At 31.9% G+C, this 27,371-nt stretch overlaps 3 protein-coding genes across 5 annotated transcripts; 2 read left to right on the top strand and 1 right to left on the bottom strand.

Annotated features, from left to right (window-relative positions):
• The first annotated feature begins 247 nt into the window (after positions 1–247).
• On the top strand, positions 248–7,291 carry LOC137836745 (uncharacterized). The gene is made up of 13 exons (XM_068645466.1): positions 248–884; positions 989–1,059; positions 1,684–1,737; positions 2,413–2,496; positions 2,617–2,702; positions 3,285–3,365; positions 4,255–4,376; positions 4,674–4,715; positions 5,257–5,333; positions 5,415–5,505; positions 5,587–5,668; positions 6,688–6,760; positions 6,972–7,291. The coding sequence occupies exons 1-13, from the start codon at positions 642–644 to the stop codon at positions 7,138–7,140; spliced, it is 1,275 nt and encodes a 424-aa protein (XP_068501567.1). The 5' UTR covers positions 248–641; the 3' UTR covers positions 7,141–7,291.
• A 2,334-nt stretch (positions 7,292–9,625) lies between these two features.
• On the top strand, positions 9,626–15,807 carry LOC137836741 (protease Do-like 1, chloroplastic). Its single transcript, XM_068645457.1, has 8 exons — positions 9,626–10,064; positions 10,171–10,293; positions 11,892–12,063; positions 12,613–12,650; positions 13,327–13,525; positions 13,653–13,805; positions 14,064–14,198; positions 15,451–15,807. The coding sequence occupies exons 1-8, from the start codon at positions 9,688–9,690 to the stop codon at positions 15,526–15,528; spliced, it is 1,275 nt and encodes a 424-aa protein (XP_068501558.1). The 5' UTR covers positions 9,626–9,687; the 3' UTR covers positions 15,529–15,807.
• Positions 15,808–19,382: 3,575 nt separating this feature from the next.
• LOC137836742 (carbonic anhydrase, chloroplastic) lies at positions 19,383–26,892 on the bottom strand. 3 transcript variants are annotated; one of them, XR_011085342.1, is made up of 10 exons: positions 23,800–26,892; positions 22,394–22,452; positions 22,063–22,212; positions 21,921–21,969; positions 20,999–21,115; positions 20,818–20,871; positions 20,593–20,678; positions 20,238–20,343; positions 19,751–19,973; positions 19,383–19,575 (listed from the first exon to the last, which is right to left on the bottom strand). XR_011085342.1 is itself a non-coding variant. In XM_068645459.1 (10 exons), exons 1-9 carry the CDS (start codon positions 24,004–24,006, stop codon positions 19,809–19,811), a joined length of 993 nt encoding a protein of 330 aa, XP_068501560.1. In that variant the 5' UTR covers positions 24,007–26,892; the 3' UTR covers positions 19,383–19,575; positions 19,770–19,808. The 3 variants fall into 3 exon arrangements, 2 of the variants coding, with proteins under 2 accessions (XP_068501560.1, XP_068501559.1); XM_068645459.1 differs by having other exon boundaries at positions 19,770–19,973; XM_068645458.1 differs by having other exon boundaries at positions 19,815–19,973.
• Positions 26,893–27,371: the final 479 nt, after the last annotated feature.

Below are 27,371 nucleotides of genomic sequence, written 5' to 3'. Positions count from 1 at the left end.
TAACTCTAAAATTCTGTATTCCAAATTTTAGAATTCAAAATGTATTTATACATTTCAAATTTTGAAATTTGAAAAATATTTTTATGGGTTTGAAAATATACTATAAACTCTAAAATTCATAATTAAAAAATTTTAGAATTCAGAAGTTCAGAATTTTGCATTTCGAACCCAATAAATACATTCTTAATTTTAAAGTTTGGAATTCTAGAAACGAGAAAAAGGGGAATAAGAGTGTAGATGAAAAAAATGAAGAAAAACGCAAAGTTGTTATTTCACGGCTTATGGAGGTGCAGGAAGAAATTTCCTAAATTGGGACAGGATTAAATGGGCCTTTCAAGAGCCCAACCCAACTTTTCTCCTAATTGATGAGCCCAGTAGCCTGGTATTCGTTTCACCAAAAATTAAAAGAAAAACAAACAAAAAAACCGTAGGGGTAATATGGTAAATGCACTTTCGAAGTTGAAACCGTCAGGGTCACTGCAGTCGCGGTGGTGCGAAAATGGCGCGCGCTTACACCGATTCGCAACGACACCCTTCGTAGAGAACCTACTTCTCATTCTTCTCCTTCTTCTGTTCGTTGAGTTTCTTTCACTCCACCACACTCACTCCTTCGCTCCTCAAATCGAAACCCTAGAGCCACGATGTGGAAGTGGTTGTTCTCCAGAGAAGCCGCGCCGCCGCCGCCGGTTGTGCTGGTGCCTCCGCTCTTCGATTTCCCTCCCATCTCCGCGCGCAACCGCATGCTTCACTCCGCCTACGATGTCACTTTTGGCAAGATGGCTCTCGCCTCGCTCTTCCAAGACTATTTCCACCAGGCCAGGCACTTCACCACGCGAATAATGCTCAAGCCAATCGACGATCCTCACGTCGATCTCATAGCTACTGTAACTTCTCCTCTCTCTCTCATCTCTCTTTAGATTCAGAAACTTGCGTGATACGGAAACTGAACAAAGCACTTGTTTATTAACTATTGCTGTGATATGTTTAGGTTTCAGGTCCTCTCGATCGTAAGCCCAACAACGACAGCATCATGGGAGATGCTTTGTTTCGCTGGCAAAGGTTTTCTTCTCTATTGTTTGTATGGTTTTAAATTATTGTCACAGTCGCAGTTTTGTTACATTCCTTTATACTGTGGGAAACAGCAAGCAAATGTGGTTTTATGGCGTTCCTTAATATTGTGAATAAATGCAACTGATGTCACTATAATTACTTGTAGAATTTGGATATAAGTTTTAACTCGGTTAATTATCCACACAAATGTATGTGTGTATTATTGTAATCATATTATCTATAAATATGAGATTTAAACATATTTCGTGTGCTAAAGATTGGACAATCGAGCATAGGACTAATACATACATCTAATAAACTTCATTAGAATAAATTATGATACTATCTCTGCAAACTACAAGATGTCCCATCCATGACATAAAGAATGTGTTGGAAGTTTTATATTGACTAGTGATAGGTAATTCTCATCTTACAAGCTGGTTTTGTAGGATTGAAATCTACCTTATAAGAATTACATTGATCGCACTTTAAAAACCTTGCTGTTGTGGCTGAATTGCGTTTTTGGGACCATTTTTATAACCTTGTTTGTTTGGATTTTTGTTGTCGTCTTTGTTCTTGTTCTGCAATTTGTTGAGTAACTTGAATTGTTTTTGTGTTTTTTGTTGGGTGCAGTGATGTTAACGATCCTCATACATTTATGGACCTTTATGTATCCACATCTGATCCGTAAGTAACTCTAACTTGAACGAATCCTGAGGGTATGTTTGGGAAATTGAAGTAAAACAAATTTGTTTTTTCACTTCAAACATGAGACTGAGTTTTTAAGAATGAAAGGAATAAGAAAAATATTTATACTGAAGGTCAGTACTCAGATTCAGTTGGTTAATTTATTTTTGGCATTGCTTTCCAATGAGAATATGGGATTCACCTCTGTAACTAATAGCACAACACAATGAAGGTCAACACATAAAGTCAGCATCGGGTACTGAGGTGAAACCTTTTTTCATTGTAGAATAATATTTAAATTTGTTTAAAGAACTACAACTATCTTATAATAAAGCCTTCCAATCATTCCTTATTCATGTTTATGTATATGAATACCATATGTAGAAATGTTAGTATTTATTCTTCTGGGCACTCTCTTATTATCAGGTGAATGAAATATGGGTCCCACTAAATAGGGTGTGGATCAAGGTTATTTGGTGGGGTTAACATGAAATCTACCATGTAATAGAGCATGTATTAAAAGTTTTACTAGCATTCCTTGTTCTGTATAACTCTCTTTAGTTTTTTCTTTTAAATAAATTTACACTCCCTTCTCTTTCCTTGGCGTCCTTGATCCTAAAATGCACAATGCATCTATTTGGAATTGTGAATATTGTGTGTGGTCTGTATATTCAGGATTTTGCAGATGAGATCGTGTGCTTACTATCCCAAATATGGATTTGGGGCTTTTGGAGTGTTCCCTTTACTGTTGAAGAAAAGGTGTGTTTTGTTTGATGATGGGGGCAGAAATATGTGTTAGGTACTTAGGATGTTACTGTAGCATGCACATCATCCATGGATTGCAATATACAGTGTTGACAAAGTTAATCAATTCTACAGAGAAAGCCCCCAAGATTATGGCCTGATGGGATTGAGATATGGATCTGGAAATCTATCCTTTGGAGTCACACTTGTGCCCTTTGCCAGTAAGTTCCTTACTTTTTTGCAAATGAGCTTTGAGCATATTTAGGGTGCGAATGAATAAGTTTTGAATAAAAGTGCTTTTATGATATAATTCTTTTTGAGATTCTTTTTGTAATAAGCTACTCTTTCTAGCTTCTAAGAACAATAATAAAATTGATTTTTTTTCCTTTCTCTTTTTTCAAAAGCTGATCAACATCTTATGTTTTTCTAAACATGTTTTTAATTAGGATCTTGTTAACCAGTGCTTTAAATAAAAACTAATTAAGGAATCAATAAGAAACAGTTTTTATAGGAAAGCAGGGTAATGAAAACTTTCCACTTTTGATATCCTTAACTAATTAGATTGGTTAGCATTCACCTTATTTATTATATAAGTAGTAAATATTCTTGCTAAACTTTGTCGGTAAGAAATATAGGAGATTTATACATAAGTAGTGCCTTTTCGTCGGGCATTTGAAGTTTTAATTGTTTTGTCCATAATCACTAAATTTTACATTTTGTTATAGATTTTGCAAATACTGATTTATGATCACTTAGAGAAATAATAAAAATAAACTTTGGTGTGTTATTATCATCCATTGCAGTGAAAGACGAAATACCAAAAAGTGCATGGTTGGTAAGCAAGATGGGAAGGGTGACTGCGGGTGTGCAGTTTGAACCACAAAGTAAGAATTATTCCTTTAGAAATATTTCTTTAGGTGTTGATTTTTTCTTATTAAAATTACATCACTGGATTTTTAAAGTAATTTTTAATTTTTTTGGTTTCTCTATGGCATGGATATTGAACTTTGGTTATCTTTCTGGTCGTTATTGTCATATGCTGTTTTGAACTTGAATTTCATTGAATATATTGGCCTAAAGATGTTTGCTTTTGTATTTTATAAGTAAATGATAGGCCAAGGGGGAAATCTTACCAGAAAGGTGAAATTATTGCATCAATCTTTTAGTCAGTATTAATTTATTAATGTTGAGTGTTTTCATATTATATTTAGATTTTAGAATGGAACCTGTGCAATAATACCTGAGTCATGTGTTTAGCTCCAAGTGTATGTGTATTTGCACATGCATGTAAAGCTACAACTACATCCATGAAAGGTGGAGCAATGGACAGAGTGAAAAAAACCTAAGCGGTTAGAGTTGGTCACAGTAGAACAACAGCAGTTAGGGGAAGTTAGAGTGGTTAGTTAGTTGAAGGGGATCAATTACATAAATATGGAGAATAAGGATGGAAGGATTCACTTGAACCATTAGACATTTTTATGAAAGAGAAACTTGCAAATGAATATTCTTTCACCTTTTGTTAGGCTTTCAATAAAATTGTTTGCATCCTTTGCTTTTTTTCTATCAATTTCTCTTTTTTCTTTCCTGCATTTGTAAAAGTATTGGAGAACTTGAATTCATGCTTTATTAATTTTTAGTTTAGTAATTTGGTTTTTATTGATGAACCCAAACAATCACAAAATCCTGAACTCTAGAAACATATTTATCTAACTTGTATTCACTTAAATACATAAGGAAATGAGTATGTTCATACTAACCCGTGTTCTTTTTTAGAACGAAGTGCCAAGCTTTCAAATTTAATGAACTGGAGTTGTGCTTTGGGCTATGGTGTTGGATCAGGCAGCCCATTGTGTCCATCCTTCAATTTCAATCTTGAGCTTGTCAAAAGCTCTCAGGTTTGTCCACATTCATAAATTGGTTAAAATTTTGCATTTAATTAATTCTTATGATAATTCATTAGTTGGTATATGACATGTTATTAAAATGGAAAGTTTTGTGAATTGTAAGAAATTGATGTTGTTTAAAAATTTCCCAAATCATTAGAAATTTAGTATCAGTCTTAAATTTTGTTCTAAACCGCTGATATAAATGCATCTCGGCATTTGTCTGCCCTAACCTATGATTTGTGTAGTTTTCTGATTAATATTCTGAGAAGCATTTTACTGAAATTTCAAAGTCTAAATAATCTGCAGTTTATTGCCTCATTCTATCAACACATGGTTGTTCAAAGACGGGTATGTTCTTCTGTCTGTGCTCTCTTTCATTCCATTGTCTCCTGAGTGGTTTTTTGTCTTCATATTAGTATCTCATTTTTCACTATTGCAAATACAGTGATCTCTAGATTAATGGTACTTAGTCGCATCTCTTAAAATTAAATTACATACTAATGTGTTTTCCTTGGTTTCCTAAGAAAGCTTTACATGTATCTGAGTTTTTTTAGTGCCGTAAATGTAATTGATTTCTCTTTTTATTTACTAGTTTGCAAGACTGAACTGTTAGATTGAGTTGAGGTCACTGCATGAAAAGTTTTTTTGAATTAGAAGCCTGTTTATTCAAGACCTGGGCCTATTTTTATTGATATTTTGGATACGTTTTCCTTGGGTTTAGACACCATAATGCTGATAGAATTCCATTATTACTTACTTATTCTTGTTAAAATTTACCCTTACTATCCAGTTTTTTTTTTTTTTTTAGTTGTAGTAAACTGGCAGATATAATTTCTTGTTGAATCAGAATATATATTATACTGAAAAGTCATAAACTTGACTTGAACAGGTGAAGAACCCCCTTGAAGAGAATTCCGTTGTTGGAATTACAAACTATATTGACTTTGGGTTTGAGTTACTAACAAGGTATTCTTTTTAGTTCTAAACAGATGTATTCAAACTTATTGCAGTCGGACCAATGTGGTACAATCTAATTTTCTGTGTCAGTGTTGATGACGCCATAGCAGCAAACAATATCTCAGACTCCACCTTTCAAATAGGTGCATCCTGGCAGGCTAATAAAAACTTCTTGCTGAAGGTAGAAAGTCGATGCAATGTTATGTAGATTTATATAGATTATATATGATGCATCTATGTCAATTATTTCTCATCTTTTCAGGCAAAGGCTGGACCTCGTAGCTCATCCATGGCACTTGCATTCAAGTCATGGTGGAAACCTTCTTTCACTATCAGTATTTCAGGTGTCTAGAGTGATTTTTCTACTCAATCTTGCTTTAGTTCTTTATCCCCTGTTCCTTTCTTTAGTGCTACCGGGACTTGTTTAGCATGTGTGTATTACGAGGTCAACAACTATTTAGGCATGATATGATGATCAAGGGTCGACACCTATATATAGCATAATACTTCAGTTTTATATGATGATTCTGTTTTTTGTTTTGGTCACTGAAAGTTATAGTCCTACTTCAGTTCCTGCCGAAGGTTAAGTATCGGGTTCATTAGATGGCATGTTCCCCCCTGCAAAATTTGTTGATGTGGCGTATTATTATGTAGATGACTTTCTCATATCATTTTTTAGGTATTTGCTATCTAGGGCTGTCAAAATGGGCTGCCGGACCTAACCTGGCCTGGCTCTAGGGGCAAGTTAAAAAAATTTACAACTTAGCCTTACCTATATTTTAAAATGAGCCATAATTTTTGGTCAATCCTGACCTATGTTAGGCATACGGGCCAATTTTGGCATAATTGAAAATTAAAAATAAATAACAACTTGTCCATACAAAAAAAATCATTGTCCAAAAGGCATCAGGCAGAATGGATCATGCTAGAAAAGGTCTCTTTTTATTTAGTCCACTGTTTTTTGAAGTTTGACTTGACCTGAATCATAGACCTACCCGTTGGGTTGGACCCATTTTGACAGCTCTAGTTGCTACCTACCTCATTAATAGTTCATCAATTTCTGTGGGAGGTGGTAGACATGACAAATGTTCCACGATCGTTGATGTTATACAGTTATCAATTTCTCATTCTGCAAAAAATTTCAGCAAGTAAAATCTGATTATATGTGGTACTTAAAAGATTTAATTAAATTTAAATGTAACTGGTTATCAAGATTAAAATTAGTATCTCTGTCAAGGAATGGAGTTTCTTTCAGCCCTTTTTTTTCTTGGAGAGTGGGTTTTGGGGGTTGATTCTAAAGAAAGTATGATCGATAATGCTAGTACTTGGTTTGAAGTGCTGAGAATGTCCTGTTATTCTGTAGCCACTAGAGATCGTGCTGATGGTAAAATGCAATACGGATTTGGCATCCAAAGTGAGAATCTAAGAGAAGCCAGGTTCGTTTCATATATAGAGCTTTTATTTCTTGATTGAGTAAATTATATGCTTATATAAATGAATAGTACCATGCCTATGCTGCTTCCTGTTAAAATATTTTTGTACCATTCAGCTTTGCCTTTCTTTTTTTATATTGAGCTAGTGCATGGAATCAACGTACTCTTTCAAAACTTGTATCTTGCATGTTCACTTTTGCTTGCTTGTTTGCAGTTATCAAAGAGCTGATCCCAATTTTGTAATGCTCACGCCAAGCAAGGAGCACTTAGCAGAGGGCATTGTCTGGGAAACAGGAAAGCGACCTATGTTTCAATCTGACGTAGACGCTGGACATTTTGATGTCTTACCTAGAGAATTACGACCTTTTGATAAAATTTTGTAATTTCTTGTTAGCTTTATTTTTTCTCTTGTGGCTAATGACACCATTCTTATTTAGGAGTGGCCAATGAAATTGCTTTCATAAGAACTGAGTGTAGGACAGTGCATCCAATCATTAACTAGAATATTTACCAAATGCTAAATTTTTTATGATACATCTTGCTTCTGTTCTACTTTGGGCCTCTTTTCATGCATGCATCCCAAACATATCAACCCTGACCTTTTGTCATGTAATGTTTAATCTAGAATGGAAGTTTCACATTCCATAAGCAAAAACTGTGTTGGTTTAAGACATAAACTGTCTGTGATTGCCACGTTGATAAAGGAACCGATATTCAAATGGGTTGCCTTATGAATGAGGACCTTTCATTTTGCAATCCCATTTTTACTCTTCACACACCCTTAATTTTGCAAAGTTGGAAATACCTTTTCGGGCATTGCATTCTATACACCCATGCTTTTAAACTTGCACTCCCATGAGGGTGTGAAATGACAAACCTATCCTTGAAAAAATATATTTCGGATTAGACGGTATTTTAATATCCATAAAATACTTTCTAAAATGTACAATCTAAAGTGTATTAATACATTTTGTTGCACAATTCGATATGCTTTTTTTAAAATTGAAAATATCTTCTAGAATGTATTAATGTATTTTAAATTGTCTATTTTAGAAGGTATTTTTAGATCTAAAAATACATACTGATTTCTACAATCTAGAAATACATACTAAATTATATATGCGTTATATGAAAAAAAGAGTTTATGAATAATGAACGTAAATGGAGATGCATTTACAGAGTTAATCGCATGTATGAATAAAGTATATACATGAATCAAATAAATAATTTACATGAATAAAACTAATTGGTTGCAAGACTATATATATGCATATAATTTTTAGTATTTGGATAAACACTTACATCCTACAAACATAATATGAAGATTATAATTTAGTCTCCGCATATAATATGTAGATTGTAGTATGCAATTTTCCTTGCATTAGTTTTCGACGTATAATGTAATTGGTAAGTAGTTGACAATACAAATATAAAACACGACCACACACATTAGAAAAATAACAAAATATGAATTGTGCACATGTCCTATACACATTTTTCAATGCAGACGGACATCCATGGGAGGCTTACTCCGTAATGAAAATATCGTGATATTTTGTTTTAGTGTATTAAAACAACGTATCCCACATCAGACACAATTATCCATTAGTTTAAACTAGCATGCGAGAATGAATGTGAGTGAGAGAATTATTATTTTAGTATAGAAGTTAGAAAAAGTGTGTAACGTATGTTATAACTTACAATTGACATTCCATTTATCAATAATGAAATCTTTAGTTGATTTACTCATCCTTAACTACCCACCAACTTAACATATCACACCATTGTCCAAATTCTTTAAGCAAATCTTTTCTAACAAGTGGCCATGAATGTTCCCTCATTCCCAACAATGCAGTTATAGATTAATAACCACAATGACCATCAATAAATGACATCATGTATATGAGGACGAGTACTAGAGTGAAACTGGTCACAAATTGGAATTCCTTTAATCCTAAGGGGTTGTCATTTTTTCCCTCTCCTTGCTTAACTTCCATGTAGAAAAATTATCATGTATTGAATGAATGACATCAACATGCTAAAAATATGAGGGGTTAAGTTTTGTAGATCTTATGAATCTATTTGCTCGACTTTTTTAGATCCTTTGATTGTTCACTTTATCCACTGGTGCACACATTGGTGTAATGTTTGGGTATGCTATTTCACGTAACTTGGTCTTAATTGTTACTTTTCCTGCAACGTCAACTTCTTTGAAACAATTCAAAATAACATCAATTTCTTATTAAATAAACAACTCAGAGGATGAATCACTTGATAACATGTTAGAAATACTCAGTTTGGTCCACATAAGTTGAACTGCATTAGAGGTATGTTACCAAGGTTATCTCACTAATTTGCATGCACAACACTTATACAACATTCGTAGAACACGTATCTGTAAAGTGCTAACACAATTAAAAAAATAATTATTGAATTCTAACAATTCTAGTATAGTTCTAATACATTTTTTTAAAAAAGAAATACATTAATTTTTTAAAAACTCAAATTTATTATATAAATTTTTATTATGATTATAAAAATAAGAAACAAATCTTTTTGAACTAGTCATTAAAAACATCTGCTAAAAAAACTAAAACATATACATAAATAATTTTTATTGTCAATTTATACAGTTTATAATTATATAATATATAGATACGTGTTCTTATATCTACATTTTAAAGATAATACATATTTTTAATGTCCGTATCCTGCTACATAAATAATAACAAAATGTGAAACAAGAGTAATTTATTTCAAAATTAATCTTAATTTTGAAAAGATGTTTTCTTTTTTAAAACAAATTTCATAATTGATCCAAAATATTTAGTTAAATAAATAAGAATAATATTATTATTTAACTGAAGCTGCATCACACACACTGTAAACACCACCACAGCAGACTCCAACAACTGATCCAACCAAAAACCATGGCCACTTGTTCACTCATTTCCACGCGCTTCCACTCTCCTTCTTCTTCACTCTTTCGTTCTTCAACCATCAAACCCACCACCACAATTCAACTCTCCAAATCCCTTCATCTCCACGCTCCCACCCTCTTCCTCCTTCGCCTCCCATCACCAAAACTCCCAATACCCCTTTTGCCCAAACTCTCCATTCCCAAATCTCTTCTTCTTCTCTGCACTTCCCTCGCCCTCTCCTTCACTCTCCTCGTCTCCAACGCCGACTCCGCCGCCGCCTTCGTCGTCACCTCGCCGCGGAAGCTCCAGTCCGACGAGCTCGCCACCGTTCGCCTCTTCCAAGAGAACACTCCCTCTGTCGTCTACATAACCAACCTTGCTGTCAAGTAGCTACCCCTTTCATCCATTCTCTTCAAAATTTGTTTCTGAATGGTTTTTCTTTGACCCTTTTGCTTTCTCTTTGAGTTTCTCAACGTGGGGTGTTGTGTTTAGGCAGGATGCGTTCACCCTGGATGTCTTGGAGGTTCCCCAGGGATCCGGGTCTGGCTTTGTTTGGGATAAGGAGGGTAATATTGTGACCAATTATCACGTTATTCGTGGTGCCTCTGATCTCAAGTCAGTATTCTTTTTCTTTTCTTAATTTTGTGTTTTTTTATGTGTTGTCAATGTATAGATTTTTGCAGTTTCAACCAGTGAGAAACCGTCATAGTAATGGTATTTAGAGTGTTAAGCTATTTTACTATATTTGAGAATTTGTATTTGGATAACAGGGAAATAGTAACCTTTACTCAATATGAGAGTTTGTTATGTATGTATTGTCAATGTATTCGTTTTTACAGTTTTAACTGAATAGGAATCATCCTAAATATGGTCTTTAAAGTAATTAAATAATCTTACTATATATGAGAATTTGTAATTCCATGACCGAGCAAGAATAAATTATACAAGTATATTTAAGGCTCTGACACTTCTCTTAAATAACGTGTCCGTGTTGGACACATGTATCATACACCGACACTCTAGAACACACATTAATTTTCTAAAAAGTCAAATTTATTGTATAAATTTGTATTATGATTATAAAAATAAGGAACAAATCCTTTTAAACCAGTTATGAAAAATATTTTTCTATTAAAAAAAAATTTGAAACATACTTGTGCTCGTAAATTTGTATTGTCAATTTATATAATTTATAAATATGTAATGTATTGTCAATTTATATAATTTATAAATATGTAATGTATAAATTCGTGTCTTACATTTTAGATATGTATCTTCATCCGTCATGATAGATAGCTGTGTATTCTAACAAAATTATTTTTTTACACTGTTAGCCATTAAAAAGTCATTCTAGATATGATTTTTAAAATAATTATTACAAAAGGCAACAATCTTATATATATGGGAATTCTTTTTTATCCTATCAGTGTATTTAATTAATTTTTACTTTTGGAATCTTTTGATCCAGTTTCTCAAACTTGTACTTTTTATTTTTCGCCGCTGCTAGTCAGAGATGGGAACATGTCTGGTTTTGACCTTTGAGTGGTATTATGCTGACAAATGGGAACTTTTTAGTTATGCAGCCAAATATTTTATATTATGTGCAATGTGACATATCTATTGCTAAATGAATTATACTCCTACAATCCCTAAATATAAAATTTTGATGACTAATTTACACTTATTAAGAAAGTTGGTTAATTTAGTTAGTAACGTTAAGTTTGCAGTAATTGTAAAGTTTTTTCAAACTTTCCCTTAAACAATTAATGGATTGAGTTGAGAGACAATAATAGTAGTGAAGCTTTAAATTTTAAAACTTAGCCCTCCAATTCTCCTATCTTCATAAGAGAGATAGAGACAATTCATAGAATTTATTCTTTATTTATGAAATAGAATAATTAAGGATATTTTGGTAAAAAAAAGGGGATAATTAGAAAAGGACAAAGGAATTTCAAAACAATGTGTTATAATCTAGGACAGAGGGTGTATAAGTAGCCTTGTATTGAAACAAAAGCGAGGTGATAATTATGTGTTACTTTGCACATTTGCACCTCCTTCAACATGTATGGCTGTGTTTGCATGGCAACTTTTCCTGGCATTAAGAAGTGAATTCAATCAATAGAAAGTTTGGTGGTAGATTGATGTATGTGTTGGGATGACTTCAGTGAAGTGATTAGATTACTCCTATTCAAAGAGATGCTAGTTATGTGCAGGGTCACTCTAGCTGACCAGTCAACTTATGATGCCAAAGTTGTTGGTTTTGACCAAGACAAGGATGTTGCTGTGCTGCATGTTGAGGCACCAAAAGACAAGCTCAGGCCTATACCTATTGGGGTCTCTGCTGACTTGCTTGTTGGTCAGAAGGTTTATGCTATTGGGAACCCGGTGAGATGTTCATACCGATCAATGCATTTGTGTTATATATATTCATTATCTATGATTTTTCCAATATAAAGAAATGATGAGCTTTAGCTAATCGAGGAGATTTTGTTTAAATCATATTTTTAACAGTTGTCTAATTTAATCTAACATATAGATTGCATAAGTATATACTTATTTAATCAGCATTTCCTGCTCCTGTTGTAAATGTGTATGCAAAAATTTATGTTAAAAATGCATTGGAGATCTAAGTTATTCTGTCGTGCATATCTCTATATAGAAATATTAGTGTTTTCACATGTTATATATTTTTTTGAATGCGCAATTCAATTGTGTAAATAGGGGCGAGTTCAAAACAAAACAGACCTTTCTATAAAAGATAAAAAGAAAATTACTAAATTGGTAAATTGTCATTGTTGGTACCTTGTAATTGCTGCCAAACTGCTTCATGGAGCTGTATTCATGGCTTAATTGCTATTTTTTTTGTTGATGATTGATACGTTCAACTCTTCTTGAATATGCGAATATGATTCCTCATTCATTCTTATCTTGCAGTTTGGACTAGATCACACACTCACAACTGGGGTTATCAGGTATGAAACTTAAAACTGTGAAGTGAATATTTTGATGTAACTCTCATTACCTAAAAAACACAGTTTCTACTTTGGTATTCCTTTTCCTTTCCTTGTGTCAGATTATATATTTGTCAATCAAACATTTTATATTTAGGAGTGTAGAAGTAGCAACTGTTGCTTTCTTGTTCCCAATGTCACTTTCTGGGGTAGTTTTCATGATGACATGCATTGTATTGCAAATTTAAAATTAGAAACATCTGAGAAGATGAATGGAAGATATTATTGTGCCAAAAAATGTGACTGCATCTGTTGCTTACGTGCACATAAGTTGATTTTAACTTATGAAAAAGTTTGATTAGTTGTACTTAATTCATTCCTTTTCCTATAAATATTTGTTGGGATGATTAACTTTTATAATGGACTTGTGGGAAAATCTTATTGTAGAAATCAATTTTTTTTTCTTCTAGTGGGATGCCATTATGCCATTAATCCCTTTCCTGAATAAAGATGTGTCATAGTTCATACAAAATCTACTCTTTTAAGCATGGTATTCCTTAGGTTAATACTGTTTTTCAAAAGTTCACACCATTATGCTGATACTTAGTAACTTGAAAGCTGGATACTCTGTTTTTTCTTTTTTATGTTTCTTTTCTGTTGATTGCGTTTCACTAATACATACATACCTCTTCAATAGTGGACTTAGGCGAGAAATTAGTTCTGCTGCAACTGGTCGTCCAATTCAAGATGTTATACAGACAGATGCAGCAATTAATCCTGGTAACAGTGGAGGGCCTCTCTTAGATAGTTCTGGAAACCTCATTGGGATAAATACAGCCATATATTCTCCATCTGGTGCGTCCTCTGGTGTTGGATTTTCTATTCCAGTGGACACTGTGAGTTCTTACTTTGACCTGGTTTTAATTTATATATCCAATTCTTTCTTCAGGGGACAACTTTTGATGGAAACATAGAGATCCTCTAAATAAAATTGCTAATGTGCTTGTTGTTCTATATATTTAGGTAAATGGTATTGTTGACCAATTGGTGAAGTTTGGGAAGGTTACAAGACCTATTTTAGGGATTAAGTTTGCTCCAGATCAGTCTGTGGAGCAGTTGGGTGTAAGTGGAGTGCTGGTCTTAGATGCTCCTGCCAATGGTCCTGCTGGAAAAGCAGTAAGTTTGTTCATATATTATTTTTATGTAAGAGAGGAAATTCATTTCGAAATTTCAGCTATATGAACCAAATAGTAGCATAGATTTCTTGTTAACATAAGCCTCTTTAGCACCGCCCTAAAGCTGGTCACTCAAAATTTTAATGCCAATAACATGTCTTAAGCTTCATTTTCACATTAAAACTAATGTTGTATTGCTTTATCTTAATTTACTTAGTTACAATTTTTCAATGGAGCCTGTCTAATTTCTACTTTTCAGGGCTTGCAATCAACAAAGCGTGACTCTTATGGTAGACTCATTTTAGGTGACATCATAACATCTGTGAATGACAAGAAGGTCACTAATGGAAGTGATTTGTACAGAATTCTTGACCAGTGTAAAGTGGGGGAAAAGGTATGGTGCTGATTCAACTGCTCTATTGTTTTCAAAACTATTATTAAATCCTGGACTGGATTTCCAAAGCAAATAAAAAAAGGGATGTAAGAACATTTTCAAATAGCTTCATCTTGTGTTTGAGCATCCGGTTGACATGGCAGCATATTTATTGTTATTCTTAATCTATGTAAAGAAACCCTTAAATTGTAGTCATGGAGGTAGTATATAATATACCCTGTTAATATTTGGGCACTCTGGAAAGAGTCAAATTAAATATCTTATTTGCTTTTGTCTGTACAACCTTCATTGTAACTTGTGTATCATAATAACTCATAAGTTTGTCTGAATAGTAATAATCAACAGAAAAATGAAAGTTTTGGAGGAATGGAACAAAAGGGTTATCTCGTTTTATGGCTGTTTAAGACTGTTCTGTCTGACTAACCAAGCTCAAGTCAAAGCTAATTTGAACAGGTTCAGATTTTAGAAATTAGATCAAGTTGTTTTAAGGAAGAGTTTGGATTATACTTCACTCATCCCAACCTGGCTTGATGCACATATTCTTAATACACTCTTTAATAAATATTAGTTACAATACTTCTTAACGTAACATTTTACAAAATCTGATATTATATTTTGTGAATTTGATTAGAATGCACTACATTGTAAAGGTTCTTCATACTGTTATCAATCACATCTTGTTATGTATGATAAATTTGTTATATAATAACTATCTTATATGTGTGTAACTTAAATTTGTTAGCTTATATAATAACTATCTTAGATAGTAATTTATTGACTGACAGTAAAGAATATTTACATTACTGGATAGAAATTAAACTTATATGTGTGTTTTAAAATATACCTTAAATTTAAGGTCATACTTTAATTTTATGATTTACCTACATATAATGTTAAAAGTCTGATGTATTATGTCAACAGAAAGTCCTGAATCTATCGTGTTCCATACATTGCTGCTGAGTCTTGAGTCTTGTTCAGAACAAATTCAGATTAAATGACCTTATAAAAAGTTCAGGCTGAGTAGGGACAACCAAGCCAAATCCATCCTATGAACATCTATCTATTTTCTTAATCTGTTTTTAAACTTGTTGTTGATGTGTCTTGGTTTGTCTTTCTGACTTTTGGTCTGTGAAATTGCCTCTATGTAAAACATCTCACCCTGTGCTAAAAACTTGCATCGAGAGACTCAATGTGTATCCATTTAAACCTGCTTTATATTCCTAGTTTAATGGTTAATAATGTTGATATTCAGGTGATTGTGGAGGTTTTGAGAGGTGATCACAAGGAGAAGATCCCTGTCATTTTGGAGCCAAAACCTGATGAATCATGATGATATGCAACTCATCCATTATCCTGCATGTATATATACATTTCATATGCCATTGCCAGGGAATGAATGAAGCTGTTTTACTGGTATTCTTTAGTTGTATCTTACTTCATAAACATCTCCAATTGTACATATATATACACACTATGGAACTCACAGCTCATCATCCTTTAACTTCCTCACTATTAAACTTAATATAATCTGCCACGTCTATTTTGCCCCCATACAATTTCATAGAAGGGGTATGCTCATTGTGGCTCATTTTTATTCTATTTTCTGAAATGGTTTTTGTTCCTTTCATCATTTTTTATTATAGTAAAGGGTGTTAGAGAGAGTTCAATAGAAAAAAACAGTGCCAAAACTCTAGCTTGTTTTGATGACTAAATAATGAGATCATGAAGCTTTCACTTAAAGCAGAAAAAAACAACAACTTGGGAAGTGATGGTGTTGCATAACCAAGACTGTTTGAATTAAAGTGTGTAAATTTAAGTTTAGATGGAATTCTCTAGGTGAACTCAGTATATGAAAACAATTTTCTTTACATCCATTCCAAACTCAGTTTCAAGGTAAAATTATGTTAAAACTCAGTTTAAAATCATGTTCAATTGGAAAACAGATATGATTTTTTTTTTCCATTTTACTTTCTGATGCCTGTAATTTTCTAGCTGAAAACCAAACAAAGGGATTGACATTGTTGTAACTAAGCAAACCTTGTTACATTATCAAACTATATTTGATTCTGTAAGATAAATTCCTCAATTTGGTGCTTAAATGCCAATGTAAATGGTAGTGCCTCCTTGATCCATATGGGATCACATTAAGCACTGAATGTTTTTATCACTGTTTACAACCACGAATGTAAAATCAAAATAACGTAAGTGATATTTTTTCTTAATTATGCTTTTTAGTCTTTTGAAATTTGAAGTACTGAAATAATTTTCAGAATTATTTCTAGTTTCTCAACTATAAATTTAAGTAGAGGTGACAAACAACATTGATTCAATAAATTTTATTTTTGAATTATAATGACAAAAAAATCCATTAGTCAATTCATTAAAAAATGAAAGTAAAAATTTGATCTAAATGGATCTATTTAATAAAATTCAATTTAATCTATTATTTTCCTTTTTTAAATTAGAAGAAACAGAGGGAGGTCCGATATTAGATGACCCCACAAATCCAACTAATATTGGTAAGAAAGCTAAAGCTTGCGTATGTACTATAATTTAATTATTTTTTTAGACAATACAAAATTTCTAATATTAGAATTTAAGTGTAATTCAAGTATATAAAATCAACATGGAAAATTGAGGTATGTATGCAGCTATGTATTATAGTTGGGTATTTCTTCATGCACCCCTACAATTTTCTTCCTGCACCCTACATTCTTTGAAATACTAAAATTATCCTTAATAATTTTGGGTGATTCTGAAATAGGGATTCCGTAAACAAAAGGTGTTTCTGGAATAAGGTTCGTGTTTCCAGAATAGAAAATTTAGAAGACAAAAAATCATTATGGAATATCCTTTCTGAAACACATTTTTTTAATTTTCGGAATGATAAATCCGGAATTCATAGAATGTGTTTTGGAAAGTAAATTCCAAAAATATTCGAAAAAAACTAATCTAAAAGTTATTTTTAAAAGGGTAAAATGATCTTTTTCGAAAATGATGGGGTGCAGGAAGCCATTTGTTGAGGGTGCAGGGAGAAACACCCATTATAGTTTGACCATATTTATGAAAAAGTTCTCCAATATTTCTACCCAACATTTTCTAAACTTTCCTACATTTTTATATATAATTTGATCACATTTCTTGACGAGTTTTCCAACATTTCTACCCGACATTTTCTAAGCTTTCCTACATTTTTATATTGGCGATCAAATCTCATGTCTAATTCAACCTTCCATCACAAATGCATCTAACCAATGACCAGAAAAAATATGAGTTAGAGAAGCTACAAAATCTTGGACGTATGACATTGTATATGAACAATCTAGGTGGCTAGAGCTTTTGAAATCATTGGTAAATAGTAGTATAACATATATCCTACAATAATTTTGGTGGTTGTTTGTGAAGTTTTTGGAGAAATTTGTCCACCCATCTCACTCAACGTTATCATCACTGATGTTGTTTCTGCATTGTATTATCTTTCATCACTAACAGTTCAATGTGATTTAGAGTCAAAGAATCATTAATGGTAGTGTGCTATTTTGTTACAGCAAGAGTTCTATAAACCATTAATTAATACCACTTTTAGGCAAACAATGCAATGGCAAAGACAAGACTACTGGTTGCTTCTCTTTGAAACTCTTAAACCAGTGTTTCTTTGAGTTCTTGTAAAACTTACATATGAAATCTTTGAAGATATCAAAGTCTGCATAAGTTTATGAAAATTTCATCTCAGTGATAACATTTTACTGATTTTGGACACTTCACTTGTACCAAAACATTAACAAGCAACAACAGAATAATGTAACACTAGGAGAATCTTACCCCAAACTTTTCACTTTCTAAGATTGGACTTGCTTTTTGGGTATGCCAAAAGAAAATGAATGGATAACAAAAACCAGAAAGATAAATGGAAAAATGACTTCTGCCAAATTTGAATATCAGTTCGATTAATAACAGCACTCTTTTTTCTTTGTTTTTTATTTTAGTCTTAAAATTATTTCACTCATATTATTATTATCATCCTTTTCAAACTCAAAAACATAATAAAATTGAAATTTCTAGATGCTTAATTGCATATGTTGTTGGCTTCAGCTCTTATCTGATTAACTGCTAATACAGTTAGAATTTCACTTTCTGCCATTTTGTTATGCTTCTCAAAATTCCAAAACCAGAGTTGTTCACACTTGAATAATCAAAGCTGAGATAAAGTATCTATTCTTTGATGCACTCTGATAGAGTTAATTTATCACCAGGGTGCAAAACTGTTAATGATTTTGGAATTATATACTCATAAGAATAGAATACATAAATTCATCCTTCAAGAGTTCAAGTTACATACATTATATACTTGGGGGATGCAATACTCAGTCTAAAAGCTATTTGTTTCCCATGATTTTCCAAATTTCAATGCAGAGCATCAAAATGCTTTCAAACTAAATCCAAAGAGATTCACCTTACCATATTTTTAAAATTTTTGGAATTCATAAACATGTCTTTAATACTTATTCAGGGGTAAATATCAGAAATTCTTTCTAAATTTAGTTTATGAGACATGAAGTTCTAGAAGGTAAAATTATAAAAATTCCATATGAAATTTCCAAGTCAATGAGTAAAACAAAAAGCTGGGGTCATGATAAAAAGTGGCCTGCAACATTGCAAGTTGTTGAAGTGACTGCAAAGGTTTGACAAAAGACTTTGGATAAATCTCTCTATATTATTAATTTATATCAAGTTCTCACTAATGATTTCAGTTAACTACCAACTTTTTTTTAATTTATAGTTGAGTGAATTACATAGAAACACTTGTTCAAAAGAAAAATTCACACAAAACCTTTGGCACTGTTTTAGCATTGCTAAATGTTACTTCTTTTGTCTGTAGTTTTAGTTTTTCAAAAGATTTCAAACTAAATGCCTGCATTAACTTTAATTAACTGATGTTTGTATTAATTTTGATTGTAACTATAATTTGCTCTCAATTAAACTATGTTAGTATTTGCATCATGCAGTCTATAAGAGAAATTTTTTGAGAAAAGGATGTTACTTTAAGAAGTGACATATTTATTCTTGTTTTAATTTTATGTTAAAAACTTTAAACTGAAGTTATTTTAGAAGAGAGAAAATAGTGATTTCTCTCCCCTCTCATGATTTTGGGCATATAGAAAGATGAAGGTTGAAGAAAGAAAATTTGGTTACACAAGAGGATTTCCAACTCTTATTAAAAGAAGATTTTCCGACATGCATAAACACAGTTCATAGTTTCATATATATATTTATAAAATATGATATGGTGAAGGTGGCTAGGCCTCTTCATTGCAGACACACGACCTCTAAGCATGGCCTATAGCTTCCAATGCAGAATGGTGGCCACATCTTTAACCTAACAAAGAAGAAAAATGCAGTGGTGAAAGACCATAAAACAGTACATTTTTCTTACTTGAAGAAGAACTACAATTTGGGGGGAGAGAGTGATCTATGGAAATCTCAATGCACTTTTTTTTATTAGGAAATTCAGCACAAGCATGTCATACATAACAAGGGCAATTACAGAGTACATTTTAGATAGGAGAATACTTAGGGAACCAAGATGAGGTCATTGATAATGGTTGATGTTCATACGGAGAAAGAGGATGCAAGGCCAAAGTTAAGGCCCCAGAGCTCAAAAGATCCCTTAACAAAGTCATAGTATCCTCCTTTCAGTGCCAATGTTTTGTTCACCAAGCCATCTCTCACAAATGGGTAGGTTAGCAGGTTTCCAAGGGAAACATTAACAGCTTCCTGCACATATATAATTCCAATTGAAATTGTAAGCATCACCTACATTTAGTTTACTTATAAATCAGTGCACTTCAATTTGAATAATGATGGTTTCTTTTCAAGGATAACATGGATAAATGAAGTAAAACTTCAATTCTGATAACAGAATAGTACTAGAAATACTTATGGAACTGGTTTTGTCCTTATATTATATGTACAAGTCAAGTATAATGAGTTTCATGAAAAATATTTATCTAGCATGTGGCTTGAACTAATGTCTCTTACCTTCTCACAGTGTGTGCACAGCTCACCAAAAGGTGCATCTCCATGCTGTGTCTTCACCTTTGCCTTTGCAGGTAAGCCAATTTTGACCCATTCCTCAATAAAATCACTGAATACAACAAATCAGAAGTAAATCCACAAGTTTTGAAACCAACTTATTTTGGGTTTTAAGTTTAACTTGACTTCAAAAAATTAGCTCATAAGATGAGATTTTTCCTTTGTTTATATACACCATTTAGTGTGGAATGTTGGATATCATGATGGTTTAAGAATGAACTAGTAGGTAAAATTTGTGCATCAAATTATATGTCTAATTGATTGAAAAATTCCAATTTTTATGCAGAGGAAAATGACTTACGTTGAGTAGGTTCCATCATATGGGAAAGATAAAAGCCCCTTGATACCACCACAAGCACTGTGTCCAATGACAACAATGTTGGAAACCTACAGACAAATAAGATGGGTTAAGAATTCTTGACATTTTCTCACCATTATTAGTGTTCATATCAGTAACACAGAAAGTACAATGTGCCTGAAATTCTGTGCATCTCATATATCTTCCAATGAATGAATGGTAACATACCTTGAGATGCAAAACGGCATACTCAATGGCTGCTCCAGTTCCAGAGTATTTTGACTGGTGCACAGTAGAGTAAAACAAAGTAAGTCTGAGTACTATTGTGTTCAGACAAAAGAAGTGTTTAAGAGTTGGATCATAAAAAATTGTGTTCAGACATGTCAATAGGAATTTTTTGGAGACATACCTGGTCATATGGTGGGACAATGTTAGCAACATTTCTCACCACAAAGGCCTCTCCAGGTTGGAAATCAAGCACATGGGATGGGCACACTCTTGAGTCTGAGCAAGCAAACACCATAAACTGAAAAGCAAACAAATAAGACAAAACAACATGAGTTTTATAAACTTAAAATTTCATTTGAAATCCAAAAGAGATGTGTAATACTTTATAAATAATTTATAACTATACCTCTAGACTATTATTCAATCATAAATTAACATATTTCTTCTGAATTTTAATATAAGAAAAATATCTAATTTCACAATAACATACTTAATTAGAAAATATTAGTTTTTAGTTCATTTTTTTATATATTATGTGACAAATAAATTTCCTAACTTCACTATAAGAAAATCAATAAATAACAACTAAATCGAGAGATACAAAATAATTAATCATCATATTGACTAAATTAGATATTATTTTAGATACTAAAAAATTAAAAATTATTGGTATCTAAAGTAGTTTTTATTATTAGTAAATAATGTTTAGATACTAATTTAAAAATTATTTTGTAAATTTTTTATTAATAATAGAAATTAATTATTCTATATATAACATGATTTCTTAGTTTATAAAATGATTTCTAATTTAGTCAATATAATAATTAATTATTTTCTTCTTTAAAATTAATTTTTAGATTTTCTTAATGATGGTTGTAAATCATATTTCAACACAATAATATTTTGAAATAATCACATTAAATAGAGTTAAGATAGCTTGAATTTACTTACATTCTATGAGTAATATTTTTACTTATATGTTAAGTATATAACAAGTTGGTTGACTTTAAAAATAATACCTATATGCTGAGTTGACAGTTTAATCTTTTTTACTTTGCATAGAAATTAAACTCATAATTCATCACAACACCAGCAAAAAGTACCTTGGGGCTCTGGCCTTTGGCAAGCTCACCATACAAAGCTGGATTCTTGCTGAGGAATGATAACAGAAGAACAATAATAGGAAAATGAGAGAAAGCTTAAGATAAAAGAAAGATAATGCAGTGAAAATAAGTGATGACTAACTCATATTTCTCCTTCTTGAAGTAAAGGAAACCAGTCTTGATCCTCTCAGAAGCTTCTGATGAAGGGATGCCATCAGATGATGTTGTCCCCAGTGAAGCTGTTATCTGCTCCACTTTTTCAGCTGCTGTGGCCTTTAGTTCACTCTTCTCCCTACATTTCAACACAAGTCAATTTGCAAGGAAGACACATACATCCAAATTTGTATATGAAAATGAAAATTTGTATAAGAAAATTTGTGAAGTGATTGTTATGTGTATATTATTTCTTACTGATAGTATATAGTGTTATACAATATGAGTTTCACATATGTTAGAGTGTGGTTGAGACTCACCTCAACAGTTTCTGGAGTTCTTCAATAGCTTGCTCATACTCCTTTGCCATATCCCCTCTCTCCAAAAAATAAATAAATACATGTCAGTTAAAAGACAAAAAAATAAACTATTTTGTAGCTAAGTGACCTTAATAAAGAAATGAGAAAGCAAAACCAATTTTCTCCAAGAGTAGACATGAAGTTATTATAACATAAGCTTATAAATATGGTAATAAAATTGTGGGGGTGGGGGACTAATGGGAAATAATATTCAGAATTCAAATATATAAATAGTGTCAGAAAAGTAGAAAATTGGTTTTACACTGTAAGAGAGGATTAATTAGCTGCTAATTTGGTTGGGAAATGTGTTTAATTTTGAATGGACTTTTTCTTCTGTAGTAGTTTGGATTTGCTTCTTTATTGGCCTTGGAATCCTCCAACACACCTCCCCAATACAAGGCTAATTCATGTTATATATGTAGTTCTAATTTTCTGTGTGAATTTTCTTCCTAATAAAAGAAATTTGATAATTTTATGGTGGTGGATGCTGACACATGACAGTAGTGCATGAACAAATCCATGCCACACACCTGTCTTTGTTACCTAACCAAGCTATCAATGTGCATATGTGGTAGATGCCAAAGAAAGATCAAAGGGTCTTACACGTGAAAACTAAACTTTAAACTGCACACTTAAACATTTTTTCTTCTGAGTAGCAATATACGTGTACTAAGTTAGAGTATTAAGCACATGATGACATAGCTAGGCCAAATTATTATCTGACAAGTGACTAGTCAAAAAAAACATTCATGTGATCCAAATCTGCAAAACCAGATAAAATTTTTGGGTACCTTAAATGTTAAAACACACAAAAACAAAAACAGTAAATAATCCAGCAATAGAAATTTTGCATCACCATCATAAACTGTGTAAGTTGGTTGACTTTAATGATGTCTGATTGGTTGACAACAAGGTAGAAAAGCTTAACCACTCTAACGAATAACCACTAACACACATTGTGATCCAAAATATAAAACTGATCAGAATTTTGAGTCTCTCAGAATTTGAAAACTAAAAGAGAAGCACACAACACAAAACAACAACAAAGTGTGTTTATTTATGCAGCGAGAGTGTAAATTTTTAAGTGTAATCTAATCATAACATAATCACAAACTGTCATGCATGATAAGTTAACTGAATTTTACAATAACTGGTTTAAAAGTAACAACAATACTTATATACATTAAGAAGTGAACTTTAAGCCTAATTCAACTTCATAAAACTGGTTTATAAAGTGAGATTTGCACCACTTATATACTATGAAATCTCTTGGTTGATGGGTGATAATGTATAGAAATTCAAGATGACAAATATGTTTTACTTGAATGCATGAAAAATGAAAGAGTAGTGTTTGGTAAAATATATACCACAGTTGGGGTGATGATGGGGGAAGGTGCAGCAAAGACAGGCCTGTCTTGAATGAGAGAAGGGAAAGAAGAGGAAGATGAAGAGGAAGGAGAAGAAGGAGTGGTGATGGTTGCAAAGACTGAAGGTCTCAATGTGGCCTTCTTAAGGGAGGTTTTGGCTGGGGAGATTGAAGAGAGGCACCAACCGTTAATGGAAGAGGTCGACATTGTGCAATGAGGACTCAAAAGTTTATGCTATATAGCCCTATGAAGCAATGGGGTGAGGCATGTCAATAGGGTATCCCCATTTTATGTGACCTTTGGTAGATAATGAAAACGAAAGCCAAGCAAAGGAGAGCTTCATTCCTATCCTTGTAGATGAGGTTTGAATGTTGGAGATTAACCATGAGAGAATGACCATAATATTTGTCCCTTTGGATCACCCACACCCTTTTTGCCATTCACCTCAGAAACACAAAAAATGGCCATTAATCACTAATTAAAATCGGTTTTCTTGACTTTTGAGGTGCTTCATTAGAACTTTCTCAGCTATGGACCATGTATAACATTGTTTTGTAGATATTATCTATGAGATTCACGTTAATTCTTATGAGGGTCTGCATTGAGATCAAATGAAAGATAAATTGTGGTAGTTGAAAGTTTGGTGATAGATAACATCGAAGATATGGATAACATCTTTTTCATATTCTGGTTGATGTCTTGAGTCTTTAGTTTGTATAAGGTACATCAAAAGATATAAAGGTTAGCGGTGAGATACGGAATAACAGTTTTACTTATGGGTAGAAGATGATATATAAGAGTTGATTTATCTCTGAAATACTTCTATTATTTATTATTTTTTAATAAAAAATAATGAGAAATTGTGGTAGTGGATATTCCTAGGGACTTAATTTGAGAGGTTTAAGGCTGTAGGGCACATTGTGTCTGCTTTCAATTTTTGTGTGATGACATGCACGCAATGCCATGTTGCCACGTAGGGGTAAATGTAACTGTTTGTACCCCTTTGAAAGGGACAAAACATTGCATGCTTTATTGCAATTGCAGTAACTATAATTTTTCTTATTCACTGCTTTTGCTGCAAGTGTGGATCAATGTTCTTTCCATTTTTGACAAATATACACAGTTTTAGACACTGTATAGTTCAATCCTCTCACTTACTGAAACGTTGAATCATTCTATATGAAACTTCAAATCCAATGTTCTTGGAGTGATCCAACAATTCACTAAGTTAAAGGATCTGGTTTTTTTTTTTCCTGCTTTTAATTATAAATTTTTTACTTTTTTAATAATAGAAGTACAATCTTATTTTGTTTTCTGATTTTAGAGATTTATATAAAAAAATGTGAAAAAAAGTAGTTTTGGTTTTTGTACACTAATACTGTAATTCTTCATTTTTTTTCTGCCAATTGCAATGTATTGTCTACATTATATTGTAAGTGAGATTGTAAACACTGCATCATTTTTAAAAAATAAAATAAATAATGTCCAAGAAAACCTATGGATGAACTAAGAGTAGACAATTTTAATCATAAAAAAATGCTACAGAAACATTAGTTGAACATTTTAATAATGTTGAACATTTTATTTAATAATTTAGTTTCTTAATTTTGTAATTTTCAACAAATTTTATTCAATTATAAAAGTTGTGTTAGAAAAGAAATGTGTTGTTAATACTATATTTAACATATTATATATGATAGACACAGTGAACAATTAACCATTTCCTTTTGTTTATCTCTTGTTTTAATCCAATGCCAAAATTGAAAAAAAAAATACAATTTTTTTTAGGTAAATGGATAAATTCACAGTTTTATTGCATTAATTAAGTGGAAGAAGATTCAAGAAAGAAAAAAAAAAGGGAATTATTAAATATATATCTTTTTGTGAGCCTCTTTTCTATCCATTGGTAAACCTATGGTTGATATGTGAGGAAGCAGATAAACCAAGTGGTGGACCTAATAGATAAAACCCTATCCTTCAACCATGAATTTGTGGCTCTGCATCTAAATTCTGCAACTGTGTTGTTTCTGTTGGGTTTATATATGCACATGCAAAAGCTTAGTATATGGACTCACATATGCAGCCATTTTTATCAGCAAGTATATTTCAAAATAATTTGAATAAATTACATTCATTATTTCAAGTTTTTTGTGATATTGCACAAACTTTTAAGGTTTTAAGTTGTTGATAGAGAGCACTGATTGTAGGAAAATGTGAAAGTAAACATATCACAAACACCAATTAGACTTGCATTCATTTCACAATTTTTTGTTTTGTTTTTATTAATACTATAGTTAAATAATGAAAAGAGAAAGTTTTGATTAGAAATGTTATTTGATGCACTTTTCCTGTGATTTACTTGCTAATGCATTTCTAGAATCATTTATGATGAATAATGTTTTATATCATTGATTCCTTAAACCATGTCTTTAGAGCAATGTTTAGTATAATGTACCACCAAAAAGTAATGATTAATTACTAAACCCTACTAAAGTTAAGAATAACTTAATTAACATGGTGTGCAATGTCAAATTACTCATTTTTTATTTATTTTTTTATTAATAAGAAAAAATATATAAATAGTAACTATTTTAGGAGTGATCCAATCCTTATATAATAAACCAGAACTATTAGACAATACAAAACTTTTCAAACTATTACAAACTAAACTCAACCAAATTAACACGGATACAAACAAGGCTAAATTGATAATAGACAAACCAAAGGGTTAAGACACCAATCAGAATAAGAGAAGGAAGTAGAACAAAATTTAAAAGTAATCAAAGACTAAACCTCAAATTGATCATGAATGAGCCTATAACTATAATCTAAGTGTAAATGAGAGATTGAGAGAGAAGAGAGATTAACATACATTTTTCTCACCCAAGGCTGCACCAAAATCATTGACCAAACACCATGGTAGAAATGCTTTTTGGTCATTGTGATGTAATGAACTTTGAGAGATCAATGTGAACAAAATTGAAAGTGGTGAAGGGGAGTTTTGGTTTTAGAAGAGATTGGAGCAAAGGTTAGAGCAAAAGAGAGAAGAAGGTTTTTGGGTTGGTTCATCAAATGGGTGATGAAATTTTTTTGTTGTTATATTATTCTCAATGATTTTGATGTCAACATTCAATGTGCAATATGATGATATTATGTCAACATTTTTTTTTTCATGCCCTACCTCCACTATTTACAAGGCTTGTTTGAAAAAACAAAAGTTAGCCAAAAATTGAAAATTTAAGTTATTAATTTATAAACATTTGGTACAATTACTTGTTGAAAGAAATAATAAGATAATAGAAAAACATATGTTTATAAGATATTTTTTTTATCTAACTTTAATCTTGTGTTTTTATGGATAATTTCTTTTGGCTAATTATGTTTTATTTTTTACTAATTCAATATTTGTGTATTCTATAGCTAAAATGAATTGTCTATGATGTGGCTAATTATATAGTTCTATAACTAATAGGATGCATAATTATACTTCTTTTAGTCTCTTTGAAATTTAGGATAAATTTAGTTTTGATTTCTTGAATTTAAAGGGCTTTATTTATTTTTAAAATTAAAAA

The sequence above is a fragment of the Phaseolus vulgaris genome, chromosome 4 (assembly GCF_000499845.2).
Source record: "Phaseolus vulgaris cultivar G19833 chromosome 4, P. vulgaris v2.0, whole genome shotgun sequence".
NCBI lineage: Eukaryota > Viridiplantae > Streptophyta > Magnoliopsida > Fabales > Fabaceae > Phaseolus > Phaseolus vulgaris.
This window is presented reverse-complemented; position numbering and strand designations above follow the sequence as displayed.